We start from the raw sequence: 27,667 nt of genomic DNA, 5'->3' as shown, positions 1-27,667 counted from the left end.
TTTATTTATCTTAATTATCAATCGCAAAAGTAATTACTTGCAATTACAGATTTTTCGCAAATCCTTTATCACTGTGTGATATATCAACATTATGATGGTCCTTGATAGGATTGTTTTTGCATTTTTATGCTCCCGAGGGCTTGAACGCTTTCAAATTAATAAAAAACAAATTAACGAAAATTTGAACTCGAAGTATCTTACGGAAATATCATGGGAAACACTTTTTTTGATCGTTGAAATTTTATAAGTCGTTAACGCATGTACCGAAAATAATGGAAAATACGTGTTTTTGTAGAAACGCTCTACAAAAAAAGCTCTGACGCATAAAATTCGTAAATGAAAGCGTTCATATGTTAATTAACGTTCAAATTTTAATCAAATTCGTTAATTAACATACGAACGCATTCATTTACGAATTTTATGCGTCAGAGCTTTTTCGTAAAGCGTTCAACTCCCCCCAAAAGTATGTATTTCCCATTATTTTTAGAATATGCGTCAACAATTTACATAATTTCAAAAAGCAAATAAAGTTTTTTCCATGATACTTCCATAAGATACTTCGAGTTCAAATTTTCCTCAATTTTTTTTTTTTTTTTTATCATTAATTTGCCAGCGTCGAAGCCCAGACCCTATTAAGGACCACCCTAATCAACATATTACAGGCATGCATAGGTACTTGTGTATAATTAATAAGTGAGAATGTATCGAGTAGTGAATTATTAGCACGTCTGTACGTTATATCTTCATTGTATACAGGTATACTATCGTATAGAATATGTACGAATCGTGCGTGAGGCGTTTTTTCCTCAGCCACTCCCTGAAATAGCGCGGGAAGGGGGGAATTCATTATCGTGTAGAATTATAGGCGGGTCGCAGGGTCACTCGAATATTTAACAACTGAATTTCTTCGCAAAGATTACGAATGTGAGTTTTTCCATTTCTGTATCATTCTTCTTGGAAAGAAGAAAAATGATCCAGAGATCAGTTTTTTTTATTTATTTATTTATGGTGTAAATTTAATTTCGAGGAATCGGATAACTTTTTTTTATTCTCGTTCTTGTTTGGATTTGCATTTGAGTGGAAAACTTTGAAGAATTAGCTGGAAATACATTTAATTAGAGAAAGACGTTTTCTATTATTCTTTGCTCGAGAGTTGTTTTACAATGACATGCATAACATGTTTTTAGCGTGTATGTTAACTGCCATATGAAATTTAATACCTCGCCGAAATATTCTGAGCGTAATAAAAATAATATTGTATTGTTCTCGAGATGTTGATGAAAAATTTCAGTCCGAATATTTGAGTATATAATATTTAAACGTTTATACCACTTCGTAATTATAATTTCGAGTACAACATGACATCTTTATTAATTCATAAATTTTTTAGCAATAATACGGCATTGAGAATCTAGAGTTACGTCTGCAGTGAAAGTTTTAAGAAATACTTATCTGTAATATTAAAATAATGTAGCAAAACAATACTCATACATCAGCTCACAATTAATTCAAGGTCATGTTACACAGTGCAGAAAATGCCATTTGCCGTAGATGTAATCTCGCGACCTTGCGACCTTCAGACTCCCGACAGTAAAATATTTCAAATCGATGGCTTTGCATCGTTAAAAGCAATATGTGTGGAAAAATTACGTAATACGCCAGAAGTACAATGAATTGTATCAGAAATTCGATGAAATGATGCGTCAGAAGTACGAATATAACATATTTCATAGATGCTTCAATTATGTACTTGAGATATATTGCATCTGCAGTTCTCATACGCGAAACAAGTTTTCAAAATATTACGTGCTGCAGTGTGAGTGAAGGGATTAGATTTATCTGGTCAGTATTTTCAATCAATCGTCGAACCTTGCTTGAAAACTTGATGCGGAGGAATGGAATATTCTGTTACATTTTCGACTTCAGAAGAATAACATAGCGATGAAAAAATAAACCTCGTTATACACAATTCAAAAATGGTCGGGTTAAAAATGAAAAAAGAACACTGAAAGAAGATTAAAGGGTTACAGAACCGAATTTACAAAAACGTGAAAATCTGTTCCGTACAGAATTTCGAGATGTAGATATTGGAGTTATGGAAAAGTCAAAATTAAGAATCCACGGAATGAATAATTGTAAACAAGCAAATTCTAACGTTTCTAAATATTTAGATTTTCAATACTCCGTACGTTTTCTCATTTGGACTTTTCTTAATTACGATCATTTTTTACATTAGACTTATTTTTTTTTTTTTTTTTTTTTAGATAAAACAGATCTTCCTAATTTTGAAACCTTGGAAATTGTAACCCTTTCATTTTCCAACTTTTCCACTACGTCACACCTTACCCCAAAATATTTATTCAACGGCCAACCGAAGTAATCTACATACTGGTGATAAAAAAAAAAAAATGTTTCCATCCTAAGAATGGAATTTCCCATACAAACAGTACGAATCGTTTCGTTATTCCGGAGCGTGCACGTACCTACATCTATGCGTAACGCGATAATGCAAGAGGAAATAAGTTACAACCGCCGAAAGTGAAAATATACACACGAAACAACTCCCACCGAATATACATATGTTTGTATACATATACGCATAGGTACAGGCGATATATAACATACATATAAATATATATATGTATACACACACACACGCACATACATGACGAATGTGGCGTGTAATACGCGCGGAACACTGACACATATACCAACTTATCTTCGGTCAGGAGCTCGGCCGGTAGGTTTTGACGTGTGTGCGAGGCTTAGGTGAGGTCGGTATATCGCGTACACATTATGTACAAAAGCGCTAGTGATTCGCCGGCCACAGCCGGGGGAACCTGTGCAGCACGCGACGAGACGACGACGATCTCTTTCGATCACCTCCGTCTGCGCAGGTTTGAAAAAATAAAATAACCGCGCAAGAAACTTCGTCGTGTGTTTCATTCCGACAGTGGTTATTCGTTTGTTTGTTCGTTTTTTTTTTTTTTTAATCCTCCGTCACCCAAACACCGGGCCTTACGGGCAGTGAGGTGTAAAATAATTATAAAAGTTGCAGATCGTAGGAAAGCTTGGAAAACCAGTGAACTGGGGTGAAAAAAAAAAAAAAAATAACGAACATAACTACGAATCACGAGTAAAATTTTTTTTCTTTTTAATAATAATTATAATAACAACAACGACAACAACAACAACAACAACAACAACAATGTTTAATTGACCGAAACTTGAGGAAAAGGAAATTGTGGAGTTTCGGTTCTTTTTTTTTTTTCTACGCACACACTTGATAAACTTTAATTTTAGCGCCTTCGCAAGCTTTTACAAAAATAATAATTCACGGTGTGTGATCCTGATATTTCCGCTGTGAGAAAAATTAAGCAGCTTGCGAGTTTTTTCGACGTGTAAGCAACTGGAACGATTTTTTCCGGTTCATTTTGTTTAAATTCCACTGCAGCTGTATCAATTCGTATAGAACCACTGCGGGGGAGTGAAAAAGGTGATATTTTCCGCAGCCTTGACTCGCCGGACAACAAGCTCACACCCTTTTTACAGGACACGCAGATTTGATATATATATAGAAAGCTCGAACCAACCCCTGAGCAAAGGTGCAAACAAGCAGATATACGGCTCGATTCACGGTTACCGAATTCGAATGCGAATGTTTTTGAAGGAAGTTGGTTTAGTACCGCAGCTTGGTAATTACACGCGTGTGCAAATGTGACGTGACGTGAGTATAAAGGAAAAACAAATTTCAAGGTGAAATTCTTCGGCTTTGAATTATTTCCCGTGCAACAAGTGCGGCCTCGAGCTTGTACGAATACGGTGGTTGCAAGTGCAAATACTTTTGCACAGCGTTGTGAAAAGGAAACGCCAAGGAAGAAGAAAAGATAACAAGAATTATCAGTAAGCAGAGACAGGAAAATAAATAGAATATACGTAAACAAAAGCGGCGGGTGAAACGTGTGCGGATGAAATATCGTGTGCCAATTAGACGCGTTGCATGACGGTTTCGGTATTTTGAGGATCTTGCGTGACAAACGGACCCAACCCTCGAATAGCAAACGAAACGAAGGTCGGAAAGAAGGGGAAGAAAGGGAAGTGGAAATTAAGTGTGAACGAAGAATCCGAGGAGGAGTTCGATATCGGGTAACGCGAGAGAAAAGGGAGCAACGGAAGACCGGGAAGAGGAACCGAGAGATAATTCATTGGTGTCACCGTTAATGATATATACCTTCGAGAAATTACAGGCGAAATTACACCGTCACGGCAGACGAAGAAGCGATTTCAGTGCGATCGCGTGACACATGTGTCGAAAGAGAAGCGCAAGATTTTCCGATAGGACGTTGAAAAGACCGGAAGAACTGCGAACTCGGTGACGATATTTTCTTGGGTTATTCTAACCTAGACACTTGACGGAGAAATAGCACCAGTAGAAGGAAAGAGACGGGTCTGGGCACCTCGTCGCACTCAGGACGGGGTCATGAACAGCAACTTGAACAACACCAACGAACACAGCTACTTGTGCCTCGTAGCGATTTACGCGATACACGTGGTCGTGTTCCACCTCTACTCGCCCTCCCATCTACCCATCGACACCAACAGCCACCCGGCTCGACTTCAACCCATGGCAAGGTGGAGGGCGCGATCAACCCTCGGCGAAACTCGGCGGAACTTCACCGGATCCGTTCTCCACGAATCGGAACTTCCGCTCGCCGATCGTGATTCGGACGCTAACGAGACTCTTCAGGGGCGAATTCCACCCCCTCGTGTCATCGGCAGGGTTCAGGCCACCGTTGGACAGTTTCCACATCAGGTAAGATAGTGGAGGATCAATTCGGCGTGGGAAACCGAGAAATAATTTCATTGCGAGTATGGGAGGAAACACTCTTCGGGTTAGGTGTATACTGTGGAAAAAAAAAATTTCCAAAGTCGTTTGAGGTCATTTAGTTACTTGAAGGCGTGCGAAGTCACTTGAAGTGGTAGAGCTAGGTGTACACTGTAAAAGACATTCTGTAAGGTCAGTTGAAGTTAATTGAAGTAACGAAGTTATGCGGTCACTTGAAGGCATGCAAAATCAGGTAAACTCACTGATTGAGGTCAGTCACCCGAAGTCTTGGTGTCATTAAGAGATTATCGCACATTGAGTGATTAAGGAAATTCATCATCCGTGCGATACTTTTGCTCTTGTACCTGATTCAGTCGATTTATAAAAGAAAACCTCGAACCAAGCACGCCTAAAGATGTTACCGAAACAGAAGTCGACATTTTTCGATTGATCAATTTGACTAAATGACAGATAAACAGAAATTAATTAATAAAAAATGGTGGTAGTATTGTCGAAACAAATCATAGCACGAGTGTCACAAAGTCAGTAGAAAAATTTTGAAATATTATCGGGAACTTGTGTAGATTATAAATTTTCAAAAATACTGGGCACGTTATATTCTTATGGGACTGGAGCTTCTTGGACTGCAGCATATTGGGTTTTTGATCACACTTTTACACACATTTACACTTCCTAAAAGTCATGAAACTTTAACATCAACTTCGATATTTTTTTTTTGTTGAGAATTTTGTCGTGAACTGCAACGAAATCATGCAATTCCCTTAACAAATTGAAGCATTTCTAAGCGAGGATGATTTTCGTGTAAATAAAGGATAAAAAATATACGAAAATTATTTTTCTTAAAGTTCAAATACCGATTTTTTAGTCTTAATCGATTTGGAGTAGGTGTAAAAAATCTGGTATTCAATTCAACGATGGCTGATTTTGTTGGGAGAGGTAATTTTTGTAGATTTACTGGAATGAATATTTATTATTTAGTAAACGATTTAACACAATTGCTTTTGATAATCAAAATCAATACCTACATGCACAATCTTAAAAAATTAAATATTCACCGATAACAATATGAGAAAATAAAATCGTCTGAACCGCAATGTAGAGAATAATCTTATGATTAAGCCGAGTAATTGAAGCGCGAAATCGAACGGGTGTACTAAATTTTTAACAACTTCAAAGCACTTTTAGATGAAAATTCGATGTCTAATTGTAAGCTTTCGGTTATAATTGCAGTGCTTCTTTTTCCTGCACTGTGAGCGGAATCATCGCTGCTCGCGAGTATAGAAATTTGATAAAAATTATTGACAAAGTACTGATTCTTGGCTCATCAACTTCTCAAAGTTAGGAAAAGCGAGAAAAAAAAACCGTCTGAGAAGTCTCCAGTAATTTTATTTACACCAATGACAGTGAACGCGAATAAATCAAGGTTCCTGTTATTTAATAAAAATGAATCTTAGCAAATTCGTAAAACACAAGCTGAGATATCAACGATTTGATAAATGATTTTATAATTAGGACATTCGTAGTTATTAAACTCTGTTTTTTATACGATTTTAACGTTGATTGGCTCACTTTGCTCGTTGACCAGATTCCAAAGGTGTTTGAAAATCTTTTAAGAAATCGTGCATTATAGTTTATGCATTGCAGTTTTAACGCGCAAATGTAATTGTTAACAAACATCTGCGGCGCCGTATAAGTACTTACGCAATTTTATTTTTAGCTGCTTTGAGAATAACCATTCGTGAGATGTTTTTCATCCGATCTCTGGAAATCTTTCGATATATGTGAGGCAAACAAAATAATCCCGAAAACTTTAGAATCTGATCAAAAACACCAGAGTTCAATCATTTTGGACGTTCGAACTGTAAGACCTTGTCTCAAATTTTTTATATCCTTTCTTATGTTCTATTACACAGTAGTGATATTTTTTTCATTCGTGTTCACCATCATTATCGCAAATAACGTAGCTGGAGATTTTTCATGAATTGGATCTGATTTTGTTAACGAATGAATTTTCTTTACATGGACTATCTGACAAGAATTCTTATCTCAGATCTACAACTGACTAAACAAAAAACGATGTAAGTTATAATCAAGAAGCTTAACCGTGTTAAAAATACTGCAAAACTTCGCTTTAAATGACTCGTACAAAAAGTTCGTTAAAAAACGGAACAAATATGAATCAAAATTTGGCAAATTATTCGACTTTGCCGTATAATGCCAATGTGTACTTTTCTTTTCTAAATTCCGATATTTCATTAATACGATCGGAATATTCTTTCAATATAAAACTCGATTCAATCATACTCAGTTTCACTTTACAAACCGTGACCTACCTTACCTTTTTATTGTACGATTACTTCTTTCGCTGAACCGTTACATTCTTAATACCGTTACAAATACGTGCGTAAATATCGTACTTTAGCATTGGACCAAACCCGAATTGTGATTGCGATACAGTGAGAAGAAAGTCTGATACAAGTGACCAAATATACGATAAAAATTAACTAAACATACCATATCTAGCGGTCACAGTTACTTACGAAGTTCAATTTTCATATCAAACCCGGAAAAAAATTATCATTTAATCTAAGCTTAAAATTGTTCATCGGCTTCAGTGCGTTGCGAAAACAAGCACGGTGATCCATTTTGATTATTTAAAATATTTTTGATGGCCTTTGGTTTTTTTCGCGTCGAATTCATGTTAAGGAAATTGAAAAGATCGATCCGTTTTCACCATCTGCGGATGTTTGAAATACAAAGTTCGGTTGAAATCGTCGAAAACTTTATAACCTGACGTTTTCTGGTCGGGTTAGGTTAACGGAGCGGTTGTTTCATTTGGTAATAAATGTTATGTCGTAAACATTTATGTAATATGTAGCGGTGTGTATGACAGAGGTTTGGTACGATTATGCTGTTGCATCTCAGGGGCACGTTGGGCAAGCACGATCATTCGATTCGGTTATTCTTAGATACGAAGCTTGCAAGGTGAATTAGTTGCATACGACACCTTGTTTTGCCGGTTCAAAAACAGTCGCATCTGAGAAGATAAAAAAACACAATTCATACATGCAGGCATCTCTCGAACGTAAAAGCATATTTTATCTCTGGCGCCTTGGAGTTTTTGGATTTATTTTTTTTTACGAAACTTTACCCCAGCCGAGTTCCATAAATTATTATAAATATGGTATAAGCTTTGTGAAAAAATCTAGGCCGCCAAAAAAAAGAAAACAGTGATGATCAGTTGAACTTTAGACAAATTGATCGCTTTCGTACCGAATGGTTGAGGAAAATATTTCGTCGAAAGGTTTTAATACGGAGGTTATAAAAATAATCTTCACCTTTTGACCTTGGTAAAAATTAACGCTTTCAGCCGAAACGGCTTCATATCTAATGCCGATAATGAGTCGCTGCGTGCCATATTAATAATCTAAACTGAGTAGATTTCATTTGAAATAAGTACTCACATTAACCTACGACATTGGAAATAATTCGGACGCGTTGCGTTAAAAAAGATAGCTTCATTGCTTTAAACATACGCGAACAATAAATAATAGAAATACTGCTTGTAAAAAATTGAAGGGAAATCATTTTGCAACGACTTTAATCTTATTATAAATTACTTTTGTGATTGCTATTTGCAGTAACGCAAAGGTCGTTGGTTTTGTATTTCTTATGGCTTAACGCTAATTGTAAAGATGACACGTGTTTATGACAGTTTTTCGTTTCTAGTTACACGCATTCTACGATTTTTGACAAATCATTTGTAACCCATTCCTAAAAATTGACTTTAAATAAAGAATTGCAATACTGTCCGGACAGGCAACTAAAGCGATATAAATGTGAATTCACGTGAGTCAAATTGAAATCGTAATATAAAACGATAACGTTTTCCGTAATTTTCACCATAATTGAACTCTGTTTATTCGACTTTGCAATTTTCGATGCTTTTCCCCGCCAAGGAATGATTAGTTTAAAGGCGTTATGAATTTTTTTTTGTAGGAGGGGCGTTTCACATTTTTTCATTTTTATTATTTGGTTGTACGCCTGCTGCTTTTTTGACAGATTCCAGTTCACTTCTGCAGCAACACAATCAGTGTAACTTGACGTTCAAATTTATCAAACTGGTGCCTCCTCCTCGATAACATTTTGTTTTCATTTAATTTCCACACTTCTACCACGGACATCGCAACCGCCTTAAATATTTCGAATACTTATTTGTTTTGTGATTGTGATTTCACAACGCGAGTGATATCGCGCTTTTGTTCGACATTTCAGAAATCTCCGGGGAGGGGGGCTCAAAACTTGTATTTGAACCATGCGGGAATAAAATAACGAAAGATAAATTGTTCGAAATCTTGATTTTTCAAAGTATCTCTTATTAGCAGTCTTTCGAATCATGTTATGGTTGTCAGAAGGTTGAGATTATTCCTGTAAGCTGCCGCAGGTCAATCGTTCGTACACAGTAATCTGTCGAATGAATTATTCAATCCAGCCATTACAATGAGGAAAATTGAATTCATAGATGTAGAAATAGTTGATGGAAAATTCTAGTCAAATGGGTATCTTTACAATAACGATTTGTGTACTGTTAAAGCAACACGAAAATCTGGTACAAGTAACTATTTACTTCGGTTATAGTTATCAAGACTAAATGTCCCGCTTATTCTAGGATTAAATGTGTTTGTTCAGTTGACAACATTTTTCAACCGAATAAGGCAACAAAATTAATTCATTACTCCGCCGATAGCAAATTATTGCAATGGTTACAACTTACAAGAAAATATAATACCACTTACCGTAATCAAACAAAATAGTATACCTATCGGAAGAAATTTTTAGTTTCGGTTACCGCTCGGTCCTTAACTATTTTCATTTTTTACCACAATCAACAAATATAGTTCTAGATACAAAATGAAAATTAGTTTCGTTGCTGTTATCGGAAAGTCTAGTATCCGTATCTATTCGTTCTCATTACGATCACTGTTACTAGATTTTCTTACAACTGGTGCGAAAATTTAATGCTCGTGCAACAATAAATTGACGTTAAAGCCTTGTTTAACTAAAAAGTAGAGTAAACCGAAGAAACTGATTTTGCGTTGCAATTACCAAAAAAGGATCGACGATAGCGCAAAATGGTTAGGCGTACCTCGTTTTTCGTAATTCCAACAATATTCAAACAGTTTTTTCAACGATACCTGTTTTACCGAATTTTTCTAGTTACTATAACAAATGAAATTTCTCTCAGTGCAGATTTTGTCGGTTACAGCAGCAAAACTAATTTCCATTTTGTACCTAGAACTATATTTTTCGATAAACGGTTATGCTGAGGAATGAATACAGCTTAGGACTAACATAGTAAGCACAGATAGAAATTTCTTTACGCACAGTCATCTGACGATGACGTTTTATGTGTACCATAGATACATGCTACGTGTGTACCAATTGCAAATAGTTTGCGTAATGATATGTAAGTGAATCATCGGGTATTTCCTTCGCAAATGAGTTTCCATACTGATAGGCTTCTCTCGGGGAATCAATAACTACTATTAGCCTTGATCTATCATTTCATTCTTGTCTATTTCGATCAATCAGATTTTTTATGGGTCATCCGTTTTGCACCACATGTATCTTTTTTCTAAATCTGACACTGTTCCACATTTACCCGGAATTATTTAGATACGTTTTCACTAACGCCAAAAACTCGGTTACGTAATTCCACGATTTATGCCCATGCGTGTCATTATATGCATGTGTGGCACGAAATATTACGTTACAGTTTATACTTATCATTTGAATGACCAAGAATTTCTCGTATGATTCAACCATGATATAGACACGAACGTATATTATGAAAAAAATATTTAGTCTGACGCAGAATGTTACGCGTACCTACACTCGGGTCACATACAAGGCTTAAAACCGTTTGTTCGCGTTAGTATTTGCGCTGCTATATGTATATTTGTGGTATTAATGACATCACTGCGAGGCCGATGGCGTCAAGATTTGCTCGACTGGCCAAACACAACGATTATACATGTGTATATGCATACATGCAATTTAATGAGCACGCCTCATTGTTAGTACCAATGGAGTGGATTGAGCGGGGGGGAAAAACAAAGAAGAAAGGATGCCAAATCGGTGACGGGAAAAATAAATTTTCCATCCTACAAGCCACATAAACAGTATGTGCAGGGTTAAATAATTTATCGACGTGCTTTGTGAGCTCTCTTATCGTTCTACGATAAGCAATGATATATAATAATCTGATAAGCGAAAGTCTAACGAACAGAATTGCGTAAGTACGGAATCTGCAGTTCGATATCACGGGGGAAATTGTGCCATGAGATATTCGAGTCAATGTTTTTCTATCACCTATAGATATTATTGTATGCAATGTAAACCGCGACCAAGGCTGGACGATATTCGAAATCGTTTCGATCTCAACCTGAACTTAAAATATACTTACATTTCCATCAAATACTTGTATTTCTTTTTATATTTCAAACGTCAGAATGTCCGAGGTATTTATAATTTTACAATATACAGCTGCGCTTGTCGTATATTTAATCGTTTTTACACTCAGCTCAAAACTAACTGGCAAATTTTTACAAAATTACTATCCCCAATCATGCGCTCTACACCTCGAAAATATTCCCGAATAAATGTCAAACTTCCCTCGATGATTTTCCAATGGTTTAAAAACAAATGTTTCAAAGAAGCGTAGAATATACATGCGTGTGTCAAAGAAATGATCAGAAATCTTTCTCGCTCAACGTACTCAAATTTTCTCAAGTGATTTCTCTGAAAGACTGAAATTTATCGAAGCTTCCGTTAAGATTAGAATAATCACACGAGTTTTCAGTAGATTTCAGAAAATTGACTAACAAATTCGTCATTGCAATTTTCCGAAGCTAGCCGTCGAGTGTCGAGAAGTTCCAAAATTATTGAAATTTAAAAAAAAAACTCAGAATTGCGAGAGATTTCAAAAATTCCTGTTACTTCTTGAGGCAAATAGTTGGCGCCTGAATTGTACAACACCTGTAAAGCGGCAACTGCAATGTTGTTTCAGTATTTACCTCTGCCAATTGCAATTTTTAGATTCCTTCCGAAGTACCTACTAATCGTTTTTTATTTTGAATACTATCCGAAAAACACCAGTTCCGTTTCAATAGCAAATTTAGCAAAAAGATATATGAGATAATCAGAGAATTTTCTGGATTATGTTAAATTCGGTTCCTGAATGATAAAAACTTAAAAAAGTCCGGTGAACCTGAAATCGTATGCTGTGCCTGTTTTTCAAGTAGAATGGCGTAAGGAGAAAAACGAAATCGAAGACGTAGTGAATATATTTTTTTCCGAGCTAGTCATTCTTCAAGACAGTCTAGACTGCAATGTGTCTACGGCGAGCGCGTGGACTGGTATAAAACGATCCTGAACTAGATTATCTAAATCCGTGCTGTATTAATAACTTGGAACCACATATATACGTGTGCATATTTCTAGGTCTCTCTCAGGCGTTCGAAGACTGGAGTCCACTTTTGCGGTGGTAGCATCATCGATGAAGAATGGATCGTCACTGCCGCCCACTGCATGTACAGGTCGGTAATTTGTTCGGTTAATCACGTTGTTTACCAAGAGGAAGTTCATCGTCTCTTAATTACTGATCCTTGAAGTCACTGTACCGCCCATTACCCCTTATATTTCAGCAACGGGAAACTCATAGCGGCCTCCACCATCAAGGTATACGCCGGTGACCTGTTGCTCAACAAGCCGTCTTCCAGATCCCAGACGAGGGCAGTCAGGAGAGTTGTAGTGCACCAAGATTTCGACGTCAACACGCTCAGGAACGACATCGCACTGCTAAAGGTACTGTCCGGTCCTAGCGCTGATTCAAGAGGAGACCAGCCGTGAAACATTCTGCTTTTCATACTGTAAGTGGTGGGCTCATATTGATAACTGACCCAGGCCTGGTTTATTTGCAGCTCCGGTCTAAACTGACCCTGGACGATGAAGCTGTTGCTGCAAAGGCGCTCAGGAATGAAACCGTCGCTGATGGAACACCCTGCCAAGTTTCTGGTTGGGGCGTAACTAAATACGTGAGTAATTTGAGGTCTGGTTGGATTTTTTTTTATCTCCAAGGTGACCACTGTCATCTGTCAGTTGTGAAACGGTCACTCACCTTGTATCATTTTTAATAATGATCGTAACTTCATTACATCACAACGATCATAAGACCAGTGAATCAAGTTTTACAAACTCATCACGAAAAATCTCTCGGTCTACATGAGATAGTCCTATATTTTAGAAGCTGATCTAATTCATATTACTAGTATCTTCACTCATTGGGATATAAGATACTATACTATATGTCGTGTGATTGTAACAACTGATTGTTCGAAGTAATTTTACCAGTAAAATTTCATCAAAACTTTTTTCGTTCGTACGGCGAGGATTTTTTTTTCGAATATTTGAATGCCCCAGCGATCGACATCATTCCAGTTCAACTTCGCAATTTGGAACCTCGTTGAAAATGAACAGTTTTGCTGAAAAGTTTTCGTATCCGCAAAGTTCTCTGACCATTTTAACTGACTTATTATCGTTCGTTGTCAACCCGTCATTAAATGATTATGAGGTTGTTGTATCGATCAGTGATCATTAGCTAAAAAGTTTCGCAGATAAATCATTCCTTTCACACCCAGCTCCATCTAGAACTTGTTGTAATATATATTCGGTAGTCAATTTAGGCAAGTAGATGCTTTCGTGACAAGAAGCCGTTTCGAATTGTTTGTTGCTGGGTAACTACTCGGTACGGTCGCGTGACTTGTTGCTCCGCGTACTTAAAATGTATGATAAACGCCAAATTGGTCTAGCTCTTGTAACTAGAACGAGTTGGTCACTCTGGGCGTTTCGATATAGTCATATATCTTTGACAACGAATAATAGCCGATGTCACCCACTGTGTGCAACGAATGACGAATGTACCAGAAAATAAACTGACTAACAGTGAATTGCAACAATTTTTACGTTCTGTTTCAGAAAAATACCGCACTGAGTAACGAGCTACTATACATAGACATACCCGTCGTCGATAGAACACTGTGCCGAGAACTGATGGCCAATTTTTCCGACATTCCTCAAGTGATGATCTGCGCAGGATACATCGAGGGTGGTTTTGATAGCTGTCAGGTAATTCGAAGAATCATTATAAATCTAGTGCCAATCGATGTAATCACTTGAAATTCGTAACGAGACTTTATTCACTTATCATTTATTCTGGTGAAGTTTCCTCTTTTCTAATCTTCCCTGATGACGATTCAGATTTCGTCCAACTACTCTGTCAAATCCTTACAGAGGATTGAAATATTCTCTGCACAGCATTCTTAACCGTATCAAGTTATCGTTACATCATCAGTTTATTGTTTTGTGAAAATCTTATCATAGAAGAACCGTTCAAATTGATCTTCTGATGTTCAAAGAGGAGTTGAAGCAATGTCATTCGATCCCTGAGCGATCGTAATCAACAGAGGTTCGCAACTTGACCGAGAAATTAGCCCCTCGGTCAGTTGTAAGCGAAATTCAAGAGATGCAAAATATTCTAGGGTGACTCGGGTGGCGGAATGATATGCGACGATATGCTGACGGGGGTCGTGTCATGGGGAAAAGAGTGCGGACTCGCTAATTTCCCGGGAATCTACACAAACGTCTACGTCTTCAGCGACTGGATCGTCGAAACCATAGCGACCAGTGCCTCCTCTCCAACCTCGGCCAAGGGCTGGAGTCCAGCAGCTTGGGGCGTCTTCCTCGGGTGTCTTGTATTCCTTTTTACCTACACGGATCGGGAGAGAGTCGAAAGTGAACCGCCATCCTAGAAACGGGTAGGAAAACGCGCGTTTAGCGAAACAGTCACGGCGAGAGCCAAATTGATCTGCTTGTTGAACGGGACCCGCCGAACTTCACGTACCTCCTTGACGAATGTACAATTTACTTTATGTAAAACGATCTAGCGCATCATCGGTCAAGAATCAGCAAGTACAATCAGTCTGCGTTACCGACAGCGTAAAGAACATTCGGTTGTCTATAAATAGCTGCCAACGGTTTTGGGCAGTAAATCGTTCGAGCTCATTTTCAGGTGCATGAAATTGACCGTATACTATTACTATATAGTCTGCGGATTTCCCAGGCTCGCAACGTGCACTTGACCAAATTTACTTACGTACACCTAAGCCGAAAAAGTCGAATTAAAATAGAGAGGGCAGGAGTGAAAATCTTGAAAATTTCTCCATGTACGAAACAGCCCTCTTTCCATTGGTATCTTTCAACTACGACCATGTCTTTGATTACGCCAATAATTGGGATCAGACTCGGAATGCGAGTGTAATCGTGATGAGTTAGGTTAGATCAGGGTTTCGTGCTATTTATGCCGAAACGAAGAGGCAAAGAACCTCGTGCAAGCTAGTAAGCCTTTATTTCGTCATTTGGCGTCGAGTCGGTGCGTAAAACGCAACAAGCATTGAGCTTTATTTTTAAATACGGACATCGAGAATTTTGTATGCCCTGCCAGCAGATCGCGCTCTCCAATATACGTTGGATCCCACCACACTTGCTCTAGTCTCTTATACATATAATACGATAACGAATTATCATACGGTTAACAAAACAATCGTCGTTTTTTTTACCCGTTGAAGCACAATCCGATCTTACCATTCCGGATATACATATAATAGCATTGCCCATTCAATATACTTAGTGTAATAATCATGCTCGTTTAATCGAAAAACAAGAAAACGAAAAGAAGCATAACTTACTTTGCTGTAATTTGTTTATACACATTCATATACATACATATGTATGGTACTGTTATTATTATTGTTAACATTATCATTATTATATATTCATAATTTGTCATGTATATGTAAAATGTTTTATTTTTATACAGATCAAAGTTCAAACATTGTACAGACGTTAATTGTGAACACGTTTATTGTAAATATCTTACACAAAAACACATACGCAAAATAATTATTCATTCGTTAATTATAAATTATTATACATTTTAGGTATCATTGTATGAAAACAAACAAATATATTATAGTATGTTATTTATACTTGATGCAACTTTAAGGGTAACTTAGTTTCTTCATCTTGCTTCTTTTCCTTTTTTCACTCGCTAAGAGAATCATTGTATTTATTTGGAAACAGGTTTCGTTGGCAGTAAATTATCCCTGTGGCGGATGTATTTTTATTGCAAGTATATAAAATCTTATTTGAAAAAAAACAAAAAAAAAAAAAATGTGTAGGTGGACAAAAATATCGAACCATCACGTCTTGATTTCATAAACTATAATTAATATTATCTGATGTAGGTGATGTTATGAGCTAATTTTTTTTTTTTTCTTGCCTCACTACCCAAAAACTATTCCTAGTACCTATTTTAGCAAGTCTCAGGTCGCGGTCAGAATGTCAAACCCATCGTAACGCGATGATGAATCAACGAAGGTCGTACGCATATTTTACACCTTTACGAATCGCGTGTACAAACTGTAAATAAACGATATCGACGCCTGTGCACTAAGCAAAATTATCAGTGAATGTATTGGTGTGTGCATGACGGATCCGCCGGAGGCACGTCAACAGGATAATTGCCAGTACTTACGTGTGATGTGTATGAATGTCGTGCTTTGGTCTTTGGATAGGAATGAAAAAATGGAAGAGAACAATGAAAAACGGATGAGAAAGTGTGAAAAATATTTACGTCGAGGTTCGCTGGTTGCTGGAAACGCTGTCTGAATCGATAATTGGAGAATCAAATTGAATCTACGTTAGTACTGTTTTTCATAATAATATTTTATTGATCATAAGTACAGAAAGTCAATTATTGAAGTATATGTATTAAATGCTATGAATACGATGTATAACAGTAAATCAATTTCGTCCTCAGTGTATGGTGCGTTCCGAGCCAACTCGAATGGCAACTAAGCTTGATCCACTTGGGTTTGATTCTTTTTTTAAACCATTGTGCTAATTCGAAAACACGGACACTTTTTTCGGCACGTTCAACTTTAAAACCGAAAAGTAAAAAAAGAAAATACTTTCTGAATAACGTCTGTAATATACGGAGTTGTTTCTAAGTTGAATTATTTTTTCTACTAAACGTTCAATCAATTTTTAGTTTAATTTAGAGAACATGTTTCAAGTCCCACGATTTTCCGAAATTTTAAGTGTTGATAAATAACGTTTTCGAAGGCTCGTAAAGTTTAATAGCGATAAAAGTGTTGGACAGAATGAATAGTTTTCATGTTTTAAAACATTTGCAAAAAATATTATTTGGCAACTTTTTATTTATACAGAAAAAATCGAAATCAAGTTTCTCGAATCCATTCGGATGAACGGAAAAAAAATAATTTTCATAGCTATTCTAAGCCGTTGAAAAAAATATCGTTATCCGATACAGAATCTTGAGGTTTTTTTTTTATTCAAAATTGGTAAAAATTACGAATAATAACAACAATTTAAGAGGGGAAAAAAAAAAAAACTAAGGACATGCGAGCGCGTTCAGAGTTGGAACAATGAGACAAAAATAAATAAAGAATCGGGGATCAGACCCAAGATGGTCAGGGTTAGACGTCGACGAGTTGGCTCGAAAGTACTACACGATCTGCACGTGCGCACACCTACCTATTTGTATTTATATACTTGGGCGATTTATACGTTGTAGGCGTGACGCAATTCCGCGGCAGCCAAAGGCGAGTTGTGTTCCTCGACGAAGTTGAGCATCTTGAGGAGAACTGTAAAATTGATGAAACATGAAATATACATACCTACTTCAGAAAAAAATATATGTATATACATCGCAGATACCTTCCGGTATATCTACCGGGTTATCTAATCAATTAGCTGACCGCAATCGCGTTAAGATATTGGAAACGTGCAACAAAAACTTCGATATAGATTTATCATTTCATCGGGTAATTGGGAATTCGTAGTACTTAGATAATCGCCGCGGGAAGACCTACAGTCTAATTAAACAAGTATGGTATTAGAATAAAACAAACGAATGATTTAAAAAAAAATGGCACACAAGGTATAATTGCGTTGAACATTAATTTGATTTGAGCAATATGGTTTTATGGGTTTAAAATAAAATTTCACTTCGACAAATTTTAAATACAAAGATCAATTATTAAGATAAATTACATATGTCGTTACATATTAGTTGATGGTATTGTTGCATTTAGAAAGGTCGTTTCAAGAAATTTGACTTCTATTGTTCATAAAAATTTAACAAACAATATGAGCTTTACATTAAGAAAAAAAAAACAGATCAGACGTGAATATAATCTTTCAAATTGTGATCAAGAAGTGAGCATTCCTAATTTGAATCTGCGGTATTATATTTTCCACGCGCTAATGATAGATTATTTTAACAAAATGTGATCTTAATATTTGACCAAATTGTACACCGACGCTGTATCCCTAATTTAACCAATTTATCCATAAATATTTTTTGATTTTTTGTCAGGGTACCTTTTTTGTCGACCGAGTCCATGAAGGATCGTACAATGGAAAACCGGCTCAGCTTAGCTAAGGCTTTTAGATACCGGTAAACCAAGAGAACGTCCTCACGATCCTTGCAGAAATGTCTTTCAAGGCATCGCAACAAAATTGTGAACATACCTCCGTCTAGTTTATTTCCGACGACTGTGGAAATACGGTACGAGAATGTTGATTGACTGTTGAAAAATAAATGATAACTCGAATTGCAGACTATTTTTGACTCACCGACATTGAACTCCTCCGGCGCTAAAGATCGCAAGAGTTTCGCATGTAGCGATAAGTCAATATCGGTCTTCAGCGATTGCCATACGCGGAGAAATTCGTAGGGCGATTCGATCGAGTCGAGATCCTGGAATTGATAATAATATTCGATTAAAAAACTATTCGAAAGAAACCACGTTGGCGGAAACTGAGAAAATTCATACATCGTTTTAGAGGATGGATAAAAGCTTGTTTTAAATACAAAACCATGCACAATCAAACGATTAAGCTTTATAAGGTTGAAGTGAACTTGATCGACTTGAATTCAATTATTGAAATATAAAAGCAATGTACGACTAGGTCGTGATAAAATTAATATATTAATTTCTGGTTAGCGAATCTCCTAATTAATCTGAAACATTAAATTTCTACAAAACTAATTATAACAATGCGATTTTTAACCTTTATCACAACTTCCTGTTCCTTGAAAACGGGTTTCTCATATTTACTAGCAACCTCGACTTTCTTGTGAGTCATTGAGACAGGGGACAGGATTTTCTCCCTCGGTTTTTGGCACTCCTCTGGCTTTTTATCCGCGAGCTTATCTCTATTCTTGTGCGTTTGCAATTTCTTCCCTTTTTCATCCCCATTTCTCGTCACGGTTTTTTCTCCGTTTCCCTTACTCTTAGTCAGCTCAGCGATCGCCGGTGGTCGACTGTAAGTCGATTCGTACTCGTTATGACCGGGCAGTTCCTCGATCATCAACTTCGGCGATTCCGCGTCTGGGCAGCCCGTTTTTGTCCCGGACGTATCAGCCTTCCGATTTTCCCAAGCGGATCTAACAGCCAATGGCCGCGAACCCGGCGTTCTGCGAGGCGGCGGCAAACAGTAACTGCTTTTGTAGTGCGGGGGCGGTTTTGGACTCTGCGAAAAACCCGGTGCTCTGTCGCAGAAGCATATCTCGGACTGCACGCCGTTCGAACTCGGGGAGGAATCCTTCTTTTCTTCTGGTAAATCGTAAGCGTTTTTTACCGTCGATCGCTCCTTAGTGACGTTATTCAATTCTTCATTTTTAGCCACTTTCGTCTCGGAAATGACCGCCGGAATAATTTCTTCCTCGATTTTCATTCTATCGCAGATTCAGAATTGAATCAAATTTGTCACAGGATTTAAACATTAAACGAAAATATGCTATATCTAGGAATTTTACTTTTTGTTTCAATAGTTTTCGATAAGTAATTTATCGATTCAAACTCCGCTGTCCCTTTTTGATTTTGTCTTACATGCAATTAAATTCATTTTATATTCTTTCAAGTCCCACGTGGGATAATAGTGAGTATTTTCAAACTAGAATTATCTACCAAGTTGCAACTATTCAAACAAATACACATCTTGGATTTGCTTTTTTTTACTCAGTATTACCTTACTTTCTTGGAATCGGACGGTTTCTTCAATCTGTTTACAGCCGCTATGGCTAGTTTGTTGTTTGGTTCAAGCTGTAAGATCGTCTGATAATCGATGAGTGCCTGATTTTTTTGTGAGACAAAATTGCTGTGTGAGAGAATTGCACTTTTTCTATTGTTCGTTGTTTTCTTTTACACGTCATTTATGAATGAATCAACCGTTCTATAATAGCCTGATTGTGTTTACCTGTGAATTTTTTTCCAGATGTTCAAGAGCCAGTGCTCGCCTCATCAGAGCCGTTACGTTGTTATACTCCATACTCGACACGATGTTGCAATCGTTAACAGCCTCCTGATATCGACGCAACTTTATATCTGCATAAAAGGAGATACAGGTTGAAGAATTTAATTTGAAACTTTACCACACAAATTTTGCTGGCAAAATAGCCCAAATCCGACGCGTTGTTCTATGATTATTATATTTCTTTAAATTTTAGCAATTTTTCTTATCCTTTGATTCAAGATTTCTCGGATCGAGTCAATCGTTTCAAAACTATTTTAATTTAAATTCTTAATTCTTAAACGAGGAATCGTTTCTGTTCTTGAAAAAATCGCCTACTTGTTATTGCCCGGTTGTTGTACGCGTTCACACTCGGGTTAATGGTAATGCTAGAATTGTAACGTATCAAAGCCTCCTCGTAATCGCCAACCCTGTACGCCTCGTTTCCCATATTCTTCTCGTGCTCAGCCAGCACGCCTAGTTCCGTTGCCGTCAACGATACTGAAAAATAGATAGATCCTGTGCTAATTCGTTTCTTGGTTAACAGCTGATTGTTTTGGCCGTATTGTAAGAACATCAATGCACAAAAAGCTTCGTGCAAGCTCTCAAACTTCCAATTTGTCACGGTCAGTAAATATAGAATAATTTTTGCGATAAAAAATTACTTTTATATTCAAATACGACACGGATAGAATGCCGCACTACCTGGGATTAGGTAGCGTCGAAGAATCAATTCTCGATAATTTTACGATACTTGAACTCAGTGTGAATATTGACAATATCTCACATTTATTCACTATAGATTCCTTTGAAAATTTCTTGGCCTCCTCATGCTTTTCTCTTTGTCTCTGTTGTGCGTTTTTTGCCTCTACCTGCATCCTTTCATCCTGTAAGTCGATGCGGTCAATTTCGGCATCGGCGTCGAATCTGTCCCAGCCTGCGTAATCGCAAGAGGCAATCGCCTTCGCTTTACCCCGTTTCGCGCCGCTCTGCGAGTTTCTCTAGGAGACACATAATCGTAAAATTTACACGCTGACTTTGATGATACTTTTTCTCAAAGAGGTTTATCGCGGTGAAAATATTCTCTGCAAATCATCACAGCTTTTGCAAAGCATCAAACTTATCTGATAATTTTATTCTTTTTTCAAATTCTTATTTTTGTATAGGATTAGATACTTTGCGGATTCATGCTCGCAAATTCGCAGAAGAGTATTTCACCAGAGTGTCGTACTTTCGCTGATCTCGTTTCTGGCGTCTGCCGGATTTCCGGTTGCGGGACTAGCGGTGTAGCCGTAAACGCCTTTCCCTCATCAAGGTCCTTCTCTCTTCCCTGCATCTCGCTCATCCATCTGGCCATATCGTCGTCGATCAATCTACGGTCCTCGGGATCCAACATCGCCCGAGTAACGACCGGCTCTTCGACCCGAAGCACGCGGCTCTTGGGACTGATTTTGGCAAGACATTCTTCGGCGCGGTTTATTAAGTCCGGAAATATACCCTCCTCGCCCGATCTTCAGAGTCACAATTAACGACAGAATGATTATTTGTTTTTTGACATTTCGGCTAGGATTCATCTGTATATGAGGGATAAAAATAATTCGCTGGACCAATGGATCTTAGTGTTACTATACCTACAATAACAGACATCACAAGAAATTTGTTGTAAATATTAGAATTTTGCAAGTTTAACGATAACGGGCTTGTTAAATTGAGAATCCCACTTGGCTGTAGTTGCAAAATCTTTACTTTGTCACACTAGATATCATCGGTCCAGTGATTGCTTTTTCTTCTGTTTTTATATTAAAATTTGTACCTCAAGATCAGAACAATTCGTTCGAGCTCCTTGACGTTTGAGCAACCGGTTACGTACTCGTAAGATAAATGCTCTATCGGAATGTCATACTTCTGTAAGAGCGATCTCTTCTCGTCTGGCTTAACCACAGTCACGAGATCCACCTCCTCCTTTCCCATTATTTCTACACGGTCGTTTTCTGCGCTAAACTGCGCCAATTTCCGCGTTTACTCGATTTCTACCGCTTTTGATTACCCCGCGTTTCCATGACTACCCGGGACTTGTTTACGACTCGTGCACGATGTTCGGACACGTTTGTTCGATAACCAGCAGCGATTGCCGGGAAGAAATGAGTATATCTAATTATATCCAAATTTTATCTCAATCTAGTCTCATCTAATTATCTGTATACATGGATGTAGGTATGTACTGTGAACTTCGCCACTCAGCGCCTGCAAATAAGCAACCGAAATTACATTTAGTGTACCAACATATTTAAAATATAGTATCAGTTGCAAATCTGCTAGCGTTGAGTGATCAGATTCATAGAATCCTCCCGGTATATATTCAATAAAGCAATTATTTCTAGTATTATTAAATCTATTTCAAAAGTATTTTTTGTGATAATTGTAAAATCTCTAAATTTTCTACAGTATGATTGATAGATTCATGTAAGATCTATAAATTAGACCCATCACTTCGAGTATACGCACCATAGAACATTTAACACGGCGATTCGGCCCGCCTTTACATACTTGTTGCATTCCGATAATTTCGTCTGCTTTTTGTCGGTTGACTTTTTTCTCAAACTGTAACTTATACACAGGCTTGTCTTGAAAGACTTATGATGCGCATACTCGAAATGGCCCGGTATTGGATTACATTAGATGAACCAAAATTGGATCCAATTAGATCTATTGACTTTTTCTGGGTTCCCATATCGCACCGACGCGGAGGAGAAATCGGATTTCGGATCGCGACGCCTGAAATTCGGAATCGTTTATTTCATTCAGTAACCAATTTTTTTAATTCTTAGACCCCATCATATATGAAAAATATATCAAGACGCCATACGTAGTCACAAAATCTAAGTGGGCCGTATTTAATCATCGAATCAAATCTTTATCGTATATTTTACGTTATATCGACTTCATATAACGAAATAAAGGACTAACATCTTGCACAGACTTTTCTATACTCTGACAATGAGCAACTTCTACAAAACTGCATTAGCTGACAATCAAACGATATGCCATGTTGCTCCAGTTCACGTCCACATTTTTAAAGGAATTGTACCCAGTAAGCATGTATGCAACTAAAGAATTCAGAATGAATAAATAGGTAAGACGAATATCGAAGTAACCAATTTAATTCAGTTATTTCGTATCCTTTTTACTGATTTACTTAAATTTGAATACCTTATCTTGATTATAAATATATTACTATAGACACAAGTCGCAAATTATAAAGCCTATCTTTTAAACTTCACCGCTTGGGCCGTTTTCGCAACGATCTTTTTGTATCATTTGTCAACTGATTAACCGTGCCGTCAGGTTTAGCATCTGCACTTGTTGGATACGGAACCTCCAACGTGTCACTAACGTCATCAATAACGTTGGATCGTTGTTCATCAAGCACCTTCTTTCGTTTCCCCTTCTTCTCGAGTAGTTTTGGAACTTTTGAAACAGTAGCATACGAAATCTGGCTTCTTTTTCTAGATGACCGACGGACGGTCGTAAGCTCGATTTCGACCTCAGTTTTTTCCGAATTTTCTTTATCCATCTTTGAGCTACTCAGATTTCCGCCGTCGTAGCTCGGCTCACCGATATCCAGAATCGCGTCTCGCATCCTTGAAAAATCGCTATATAAGCTTCCTGCGAAACAGATTCTCAATAAATTTTACCAGGATACAAAAATGGAATTGAAAATGGGAGAAGTGCAAGGAGCTTTCGAAAGGTCGTTTTTTTTTTTTTAGATCATTTAATCGAATATATTTTCTCCTGCCTACGCACCATTATCAGGTTTTGGCGATACTCCCTTCTGAATTTTTGCTGCAGACCTTTGCCTTGTGGTCTGTACATCGGTTTCAGAATCCGTTTCACAATTAGACTGGCTGTCGACGCAAGTCTTTGTTCTCTTCCACTGCTTGTGCGATTTTCGAATGAATTTCTTCGATCTATTCACTGCACTCCTGCGTTCATCACTGCAATTGTCGCTGAGGTTGTCCTCGGTGCTAGCATCAAAAATGTCGCTCTTCGACTCACTGCCTTCTTTTATAATGGATGTTGCTATCAAGTTGTTCTCGTGGCAGCTCGACTGAAATTCTGGGGATCCGCTAATCCGGGACGGGTTTGATGAGACAATAGCATGTGAACATTCAGACTCTGAATGTCTCTTCCAATCCAGATCTACGGGGGTTTGGAGTTTTCTTTCTAGCAACAATGAGCTTTCAACTTTGAGGGGAGAATTCTGACTGTCCGAAGATAATTCCAATGCTAAGAACTGCATCGGATCATCTCGTGAATAATGCTGTAATGGGTATGATGTGTTCGAGTCTGAATCTGACCGAAGATACTGACTCAAAGCTATGCTCGATGAGTCTGGCTCGTATTTTTCGTTGCTTTCACTCAACAGACTCTGACTAGTAGTCGTCAATGGTGTCGATGACGTCGTCGCCATGCTCTCCTCATCTAACTGACAACTGAACAACGATCTTCCCACCTTCTTTTGAGACTTCTCACGTCTGTTTATAGACTGTATCAATTTCTGGTAGTTGTCCTTATTCTTATACACTGGAATTTAGTGTAAAATTAATATGTAAACATCAATGAGAAAATAAAAATAAAACCTATGCACTAGGATCAAATTAAACGTACGATATTGCTTTTGCGCTTCTTCAATTGAGCTTGGGTCTGACTTCCGATCAATGTTCAACAACTGCAAAATTCACAAAATTTCAATTAGACACTAAAAGTAGATTATCACATAGCTGAATGAGTTTATTTTTTGGATGCTCAAAATTGAGATAGAAAGATAACTTGAACTGTTCTTTTGCATAGAAAAATATGGGCATATAGATTAAATTTCACAAAATCTTCATGCTTCATGGTAAATTAATGGAATAAACTTCGATTTAATTACAGATCCAGAAGAGTTCATCCGCTGCACACTTTTCTCAGCGACTTCTTCTTCCTCACATTGTTTAACGATCTCGTGGACAGATTTAGGAACAATTTTGTCTCTCTCTGCATTATAGAGTGTGGAAAATTTCTGCAACCTCTTTTCTAGTACTTTACGCACTCCCGAAGTTGATAAGCCATATTTCTTCAACTGCTTGCGAAGTTGAGCATCCTTCATTAAGTTCATGACATATTTTGGCATTGGCTCTAAGGTGTTATGATGAGATCTATAACAACGTGCTAAGTAATGAAAATCAAGAACCATGCATAAGGATATAAGCACTTGACATTGAAAACAAGAAAAAATACAATAATTGTGAGTTCACTTTCAATAAGAAAAATATTTCATTGATTTATGTTCATTTTCTGAAATTCCAGGCTAGATGGTCACTCTTAATTGATCAACGGAGATGCTACGTACTGTCTTGGGGGAGACATGGATCCTTGCCTCTTCAAACAGTCGTCCAGGTGCCTATTGATTTTTGTTGCCATTATATCAATGCTGCAGATAGGGCAAAGCACCCTCTCAGCGCTTGTTTCGGCTTTACTTTTGTCCGCACTCTTTGGTACAAAGAGAGAAGATATCTTTGGCGTATTTTCACTCGTACCTACAGTGATATTTTTTTTGGGTGTGCCCATTAGCTGAGTCTCATCCCTCACTCTTATAGAAAACAATTTTTTTGGAGTTTCAATTGGCTTGTCAGCAGCAATTAGTTTATCACAGTCTATCACAGGTAATGCAGGTGGATGTTTCTGATTCCTTCTAATCTCAGCCCCTCTGATACAGCTGACGAGCTTTACTTTCAATGATGAATAGCACTCCATAAATTCATCTAATATCCTATTTGGGTGCAAATCTTTTTCGTACAAATTCTCGAAACATACCGGGCATTGAGTTTTATAATGCAAGAATTTTCTTATGCATATCGAACAATCTGAAAGAGGAACAGAATCATAAGAACAAGCAGTCAAAACAAGAGGACAGACTGAATAGTAAATCAGTTATGAAAATCATGGACACAATCCATCGCCGAAAGATATCTTACAATTGTGAGAGCATGGGGTAACAACCGAAGTCTTGATGTATTCGTAACAAATCCTGCAGTGCAGGAGCTCGTCGATCTTCTTCGAAGGTTATGAAAAGGTAAATATTTCATTAGATCGAGTAGTGTATGTTATTATCAACTTACGGCTGAATGGGATTGATTCAAAAGCTTGAATCAATTTTCTAAATTTTGTTTATAGATTATCAAGACCCATGTCAGCTTAAGTTAGGTGAATTGTCGAGAAGATTGGTAAGTCATAACAAAAGACGCATTCATCGAACAAATTGAAGATTCTGTATGACATACCGTTAATTCTAAATACTCCGATGGCCAAGAAACATCCGGAGATTGTTCCATAATGAATATGTAGATATAAACATATGTAACCAAGTATGTAATTCGAGGTTATGTGGAGACTCTAGTGTTTACTCCGATTCAGCCCCCTGACACACGCTGCCAAAAGTGGTTCGCAAAATGTCCCTCGATTCTCCCGCCAATCTCCACCACTAGTGGCGCTAGTAATTGTCTGACAAGATTGTGCGCGGTCAGCGAGGGCAGCGAGCGTGTCAGAAGTCTACTAGCGCCACGTAAAGGAACTAAAAAAAGGGGACACAACGCGTACAATTTTTTAATATACGAGCAGTGGTGAGTGTCAAGGGGCTGCTCTAATCTAAACAACGGCGACAGACTATCGCGGGCATGAAGACTAGAGGGAGGTTCTAATATTTGAAGTTCTCCATGCGCCTAGTGTATTGCAACCTGCAGTTAAGACTAGGACTCTGCAGTGCGCCTGACTACATGCAATTTGCGGTACACGATTAACATCGAAAATCTACGGCATGCAATGCGCGATACATAGTAATCTTAGACACAGTTGCGGTGGAATCTATTCATTCACGGTGAAATTATTGACGAAATGAAGTGCCTGGCTATGTACCGTTAGGCTAAGGGCCAATTGTATGCACATGTTCTTGTAAACGGCTTTATTTGATTTTATCGTTTCTGATTATTTCTTGTACTACATATTTCTGATTTCTCTTGAACTGATTTCTGAAAGACACCACATGGTTTGACATACCGATATCATCGAAATCACGTTTCTTCTTTGTAATTCGAATTGGTGTTCATTTCTTATTCGTATTCCTTGCGTTCATTCCATCCTTTTACCTTAGTTTTTTCTTCATTTGTGGAGCTAAAAATTTTTCGTCTCAGATTCTATTTGTATGGCCCTTTCCTGACTAATTGGACCCCCAGGAACTCAGAAAACGCAGCGAAAAGAGCGTGGCATCAACAGCAGCGATATGACGAAGGAAATCTTTTGTTTTTCAGCTGTAACTTTTGATCCGTTGTTTGCAGCCTATTCGAA

The 27,667-nt window shown here is 37.6% G+C and overlaps 3 protein-coding genes across 8 annotated transcripts; 1 reads left to right on the top strand and 2 right to left on the bottom strand.

Moving 5' to 3' along the window:
- Positions 1-2,818: 2,818 nt before the first annotated feature.
- On the top strand, positions 2,819-15,962 carry LOC107216920 (trypsin). Of its 2 annotated transcripts, none has more exons than XM_046738831.1 (6): positions 2,819-4,813; positions 12,350-12,444; positions 12,553-12,712; positions 12,829-12,942; positions 13,883-14,032; positions 14,288-14,439. In XM_046738831.1, exons 1-6 carry the CDS (start codon positions 4,481-4,483, stop codon positions 14,303-14,305), a joined length of 870 nt encoding a protein of 289 aa, XP_046594787.1. In that variant the 5' UTR covers positions 2,819-4,480; the 3' UTR covers positions 14,306-14,439. The 2 variants fall into 2 exon arrangements, with proteins under 2 accessions (XP_046594787.1, XP_015509741.1); XM_015654255.2 differs by lacking the exon at positions 14,288-14,439 and adding an exon at positions 14,446-15,962 and having other exon boundaries at positions 2,820-4,813.
- On the bottom strand, positions 6,597-26,983 carry LOC107216918 (E3 ubiquitin-protein ligase RAD18). 3 transcript variants are annotated; one of them, XM_015654253.2, is made up of 8 exons: positions 26,608-26,979; positions 26,302-26,380; positions 25,677-26,190; positions 25,218-25,482; positions 24,953-25,013; positions 24,089-24,868; positions 22,351-23,950; positions 6,597-6,607 (listed from the first exon to the last, which is right to left on the bottom strand). In XM_015654253.2, exons 1-7 carry the CDS (start codon positions 26,656-26,658, stop codon positions 23,562-23,564), a joined length of 2,139 nt encoding a protein of 712 aa, XP_015509739.2. In that variant the 5' UTR covers positions 26,659-26,979; the 3' UTR covers positions 6,597-6,607; positions 22,351-23,561. The 3 variants fall into 3 exon arrangements, with proteins under 3 accessions (XP_015509739.2, XP_046594781.1, XP_015509740.2); XM_046738825.1 differs by lacking the exon at positions 6,597-6,607 and having other exon boundaries at positions 22,778-23,950; positions 26,302-26,377; positions 26,608-26,980; XM_015654254.2 differs by lacking the exon at positions 6,597-6,607 and having other exon boundaries at positions 23,717-23,925; positions 26,608-26,983.
- On the bottom strand, positions 16,685-22,357 carry LOC107216917 (sperm-associated antigen 1). 3 transcript variants are annotated; one of them, XM_046738826.1, is made up of 10 exons: positions 22,098-22,357; positions 21,516-21,795; positions 21,072-21,285; positions 20,624-20,785; positions 20,252-20,379; positions 20,024-20,127; positions 19,064-19,730; positions 18,626-18,749; positions 18,371-18,544; positions 16,685-17,631 (listed from the first exon to the last, which is right to left on the bottom strand). In XM_046738826.1, the coding sequence occupies exons 1-10, from the start codon at positions 22,253-22,255 to the stop codon at positions 17,549-17,551; spliced, it is 2,094 nt and encodes a 697-aa protein (XP_046594782.1). In that variant the 5' UTR covers positions 22,256-22,357; the 3' UTR covers positions 16,685-17,548. The 3 variants fall into 3 exon arrangements, with proteins under 3 accessions (XP_046594782.1, XP_046594783.1, XP_015509738.2); XM_046738827.1 differs by lacking the exon at positions 18,371-18,544; XM_015654252.2 differs by lacking the exon at positions 16,685-17,631 and having other exon boundaries at positions 18,205-18,544.
- Positions 26,984-27,667: the final 684 nt, after the last annotated feature.

Source organism: Neodiprion lecontei, chromosome 4 (assembly GCF_021901455.1).
Source record: "Neodiprion lecontei isolate iyNeoLeco1 chromosome 4, iyNeoLeco1.1, whole genome shotgun sequence".
NCBI lineage: Eukaryota > Metazoa > Arthropoda > Insecta > Hymenoptera > Diprionidae > Neodiprion > Neodiprion lecontei.
This window is presented reverse-complemented; position numbering and strand designations above follow the sequence as displayed.